Raw genomic sequence first — 3,756 nt, forward strand, 5'->3', positions numbered from 1 at the left:
GTGGTATGGATAAGATATCTCCTGAACATTTTCAATTTTCGAGTAGAAAACTCTGTCCTGCTTGCTATTTGTTTTACCGGGTTCTTACAGTAGCTCATGGTGTTTTACCTGATTCTATTTTATCTGTTATGCTAGTGTCTATTATTAAAGATAAAGCTGGCAAAATAAATAGCATGGATACTTACCGGCCTATAGCTTTGGCCAGTATTTTATCCAAAGTCTTTGAGGAGACCTTACTATATAACTTGGAACAGTTTGTCCTGACCTCTGACAACCAGTTTGGTTTTAAATCTAAACATGGCACAGATATGTGTATTTTTGCTTTAAAGGAGATTTTAGATTTGTATATCAGGCACAATTCCACAATTTTTTTGTGTTTTATTGATGCCTCTAAAGCCTTTGATCGTGTAAATCATGAAAAATTATTTTGCAAGTTACACAACAGAGGAGTTCCTAAATCTCTAGTGAGAATTCTGGCTTACTGATTATACAACATATATGTATATACTGTATAAATTAATATTTTAATATTGCTGCAGTGTGCATCTTGCTGATTCTATGCTGGACTTTTTTTATGAATAAGTGGAAGCTTATCAATAAGCAAGAGCATTTAAAAAATAATGTAAACGTAAAGAATATTTCTTACATATGCATTTGTTTATTTGAAAATTGTAAATGTAAAATTGTAAATGTGGGAAAATGTAAAGAAAGTTAGTTATTCAGACAGTCATTATTACAATCAATCAATCGATTAATCAATTAATCAATCAATAAAAAAGCACCTTCAGGTTGATACAAGTCCATATCATCTTGTCAAGGTGTATTTTGGGACTGTAAAATCTCAGTGTACATTATTCCGTTAGCAAAGTTTTAAATGGCTTTCCAGCATAATGAAAAGATAAAAACATGATTGTCGCTTGATTGATATCTTCCTTGACTTGTATCTTTACACAAAGCCCAGGTAACAGTTCACTTTTTTTCCCTGACAGAATACACTACAGCATATACACAACATACTTCAGTCTTTGTCATCTTTGGTACAATTCATGCATAATTTTAGGACTCTTTTGCGAACTTCTGATAGTTTTATGCCATAGATTACAGGATTGAAAAGAGGTGGCACTATAATCATCTCTAAAGCTAAAAACATACGAAAATTAACAGGGAAATCACTTGATCCATATCTGTTATAGATGTTATCAAAAAGTATCGCTACAGTGATATTTATCAATGAAATTACATGAGGCACACATGTCTGCCAAAATTTCCTTCTGCATTCCAATGATGCTTTACATGCAATGATAAGTTTTATATAGGACATCATAATTACAATCACAAGGCCAAAATACAGTGAAATAAAAATAAATCCATAAATGTTATTGATCACAGTTGACTCACATGAAAGTTTTACTATTGACCAGTTGTCACAAAACAATTTTTCAATATGATTTCTACATGGTACCAACCTGTTTGATAAGAAAACTGCAATGAACATATTAAGAAATGGTATAACCCAACATAAGCCAAGTAATATGCTGCATGAAAATTTGTTCATTTTTGTATGATAGTCTAAAGGTCGGCATATGGCCACATGTCTGTCATAAGCCATCACTGCTAATGTAGAATATTCACACATAACATAAGTATAAACAACAAAAGCCTGGAATGCACACATATAAGATGGAATTACATATGAATTCAATATTAAATCATGTAAGAATTTAGGATAAAATGCTATTGTTCCATAAATATCATTTACACACAGATTACACAGAAAAATGTACATTGGTTCATGAAGGGCTTTTTCTAAAACAATGACTACACTGAGCCAAATGTTCAAAAACAGTATCATACCATAGAGGAACAAAAAGCATGTGAAATAAATATACCTGTATGATTTAGCATTGTGTGGTTCCATCAGAGTGTAGGTTGTAAAATGTGTCATATTATCCATCATGTATTCAACAACAAGAAGTACCTGATGAGCACTGACATCATCTTCAACTTGAAAATATGGTATACATGCTTTTAAAATACAATGAGCATTAACACCAATCAAACATTACCATTGCATTACCTTGAATTGTGATCTAAAACTTACATTCATGAAATGAAGGCACTATGGACAACTGACCCGCTTATAAATAGCTGTTTTGCTCAGTTTAAGTTCTCCGCTCTACTAAATAAACTCAAGGGAAAATTCAGAGAGCACTGAAGCCTTTTTTTTTTCTTTCAAGGAATAGTTCACCCAAAAAGAAAATCCCGACAAACAGAGTAAACTGATGAAAGAAGTCATTAAAAATGTTTGTATTAACCATAGATCAAGCTTAGATGACAAACACAATCAAAACTTATTTAAGTTATGATTAATGTTCCAGTGGTTATGGAATAAAGCTACATTTAGAATTTAGAACAATGGCAAAAGAACAAACTTCAGTCATTTATGCTAATGACATTAAAAGAGTTATGGTGATGAATGGGGTAAACTTTTAATTGTTTGTCTACGGTTTTACTTCAACTATCCTATTTAAATCTGGAAATTAATGAGTCTTAGTTTTAGGCACAAATCATAAGAGTACTAAACTGTAGCTCATGTAAATAAATAAAAAAAATACTCATAATTGCAGTAAAATTTTGATCTGAGAGGACAACAGGGGATGGACTTTTTCACTGGAGGAAGAGTTAGTATGGATTATGAACTTTTATGGATTATGATATTTTGGCAAGAAGCAATGGTGTGAAGTTAAAAACGTGTTAATGATGGATTTGTTTCTTAAAAACATGAGGCTTCTCACTTCACAAGACATTAATTGATCCACTGGTATCATGTGGATTACATGTGGATTAATGGGCTGTTTTTTGTTTTTTGTTTTTCTTCAGCTGTTTGGACCCTCAATCTGATGGCACCCATTTACTGCAGTGGATCCATTTGCGAGCAAGTGATGCTAAATTTTTGCAAATCTGTTCTGATGAAGAAACGAAATCATCCACATCTTGAATGGCCTGAGGGTGATTAAGCCTTCAGCAAATTTGTAATTTTGGGTGAACTATTCCTTTAAGTGCATTTCCAAATAAAATGAGAGAGGCGAAATACCAGGCAACCAGCCTAAAGGTCTCTGTGTGCACTGGAAGGGCTTGAAGGACTGACATAATTAAAACTAAAAACACACAACTCAACCAAGTGGTTTAATCGTTTAATTTATGATCAGAATAATGGATTAAAGGTTTGCTTCGTAAGATTCTATTATGTCCATTGTTTTGTCTTTTATTGGCAATAATTGCATTATTGGTGTTAACGTAAAATAGCAGTATAATTTCCATTAGTAAAATATTAATATGTAAAATAATTTTTTTAAATATAAATTTTGATATATATTAATTTCGATGTGCAAAATTGTACCTTGCAAGAAAACCTAAAAGAAAAAACAAACAAAACAAAAAAAAAAGCCATAAAAACAACGGACCATAATTCAGCTCATGTCATAATAAACTATACATGTACCAGCAAATTCCCATGTTTTTTTTTTTTAATACAAAAATCCATTAGTGGATCTGGGAGCAGTGAAACAATAACAAAAAATAAATAAATAAATAAATATATATATATATATATATATATTACATAAGTAACCTGAGATGTTCTCCACACACGGTTCGGCATGCTCTAGGACCGCGGTTCAACTTAAATCTGGCAACGCACCTGTAATATGGTTTGCTATAAATAACACGTAAAACAAACAGGGTTCGGCTAATATA

General features: G+C 31.8%; 1 protein-coding gene across 1 annotated transcript; it reads right to left on the reverse strand.

Annotated features, from left to right (window-relative positions):
* Positions 1-1,018: 1,018 nt before the first annotated feature.
* On the reverse strand, positions 1,019-1,954 carry LOC107703451 (olfactory receptor 52K1-like). The gene has a single exon (XM_016506073.1). It carries the CDS (start codon positions 1,952-1,954, stop codon positions 1,019-1,021), a length of 936 nt encoding a protein of 311 aa, XP_016361559.1.
* Between the last annotated feature and the right edge of the window lie 1,802 nt (positions 1,955-3,756).

Source organism: Sinocyclocheilus anshuiensis, unplaced genomic scaffold (assembly GCF_001515605.1).
Source record: "Sinocyclocheilus anshuiensis isolate Anshui unplaced genomic scaffold, SAMN03320099.WGS_v1.1 scaffold330, whole genome shotgun sequence".
Lineage (NCBI taxonomy): Eukaryota > Metazoa > Chordata > Actinopteri > Cypriniformes > Cyprinidae > Sinocyclocheilus > Sinocyclocheilus anshuiensis.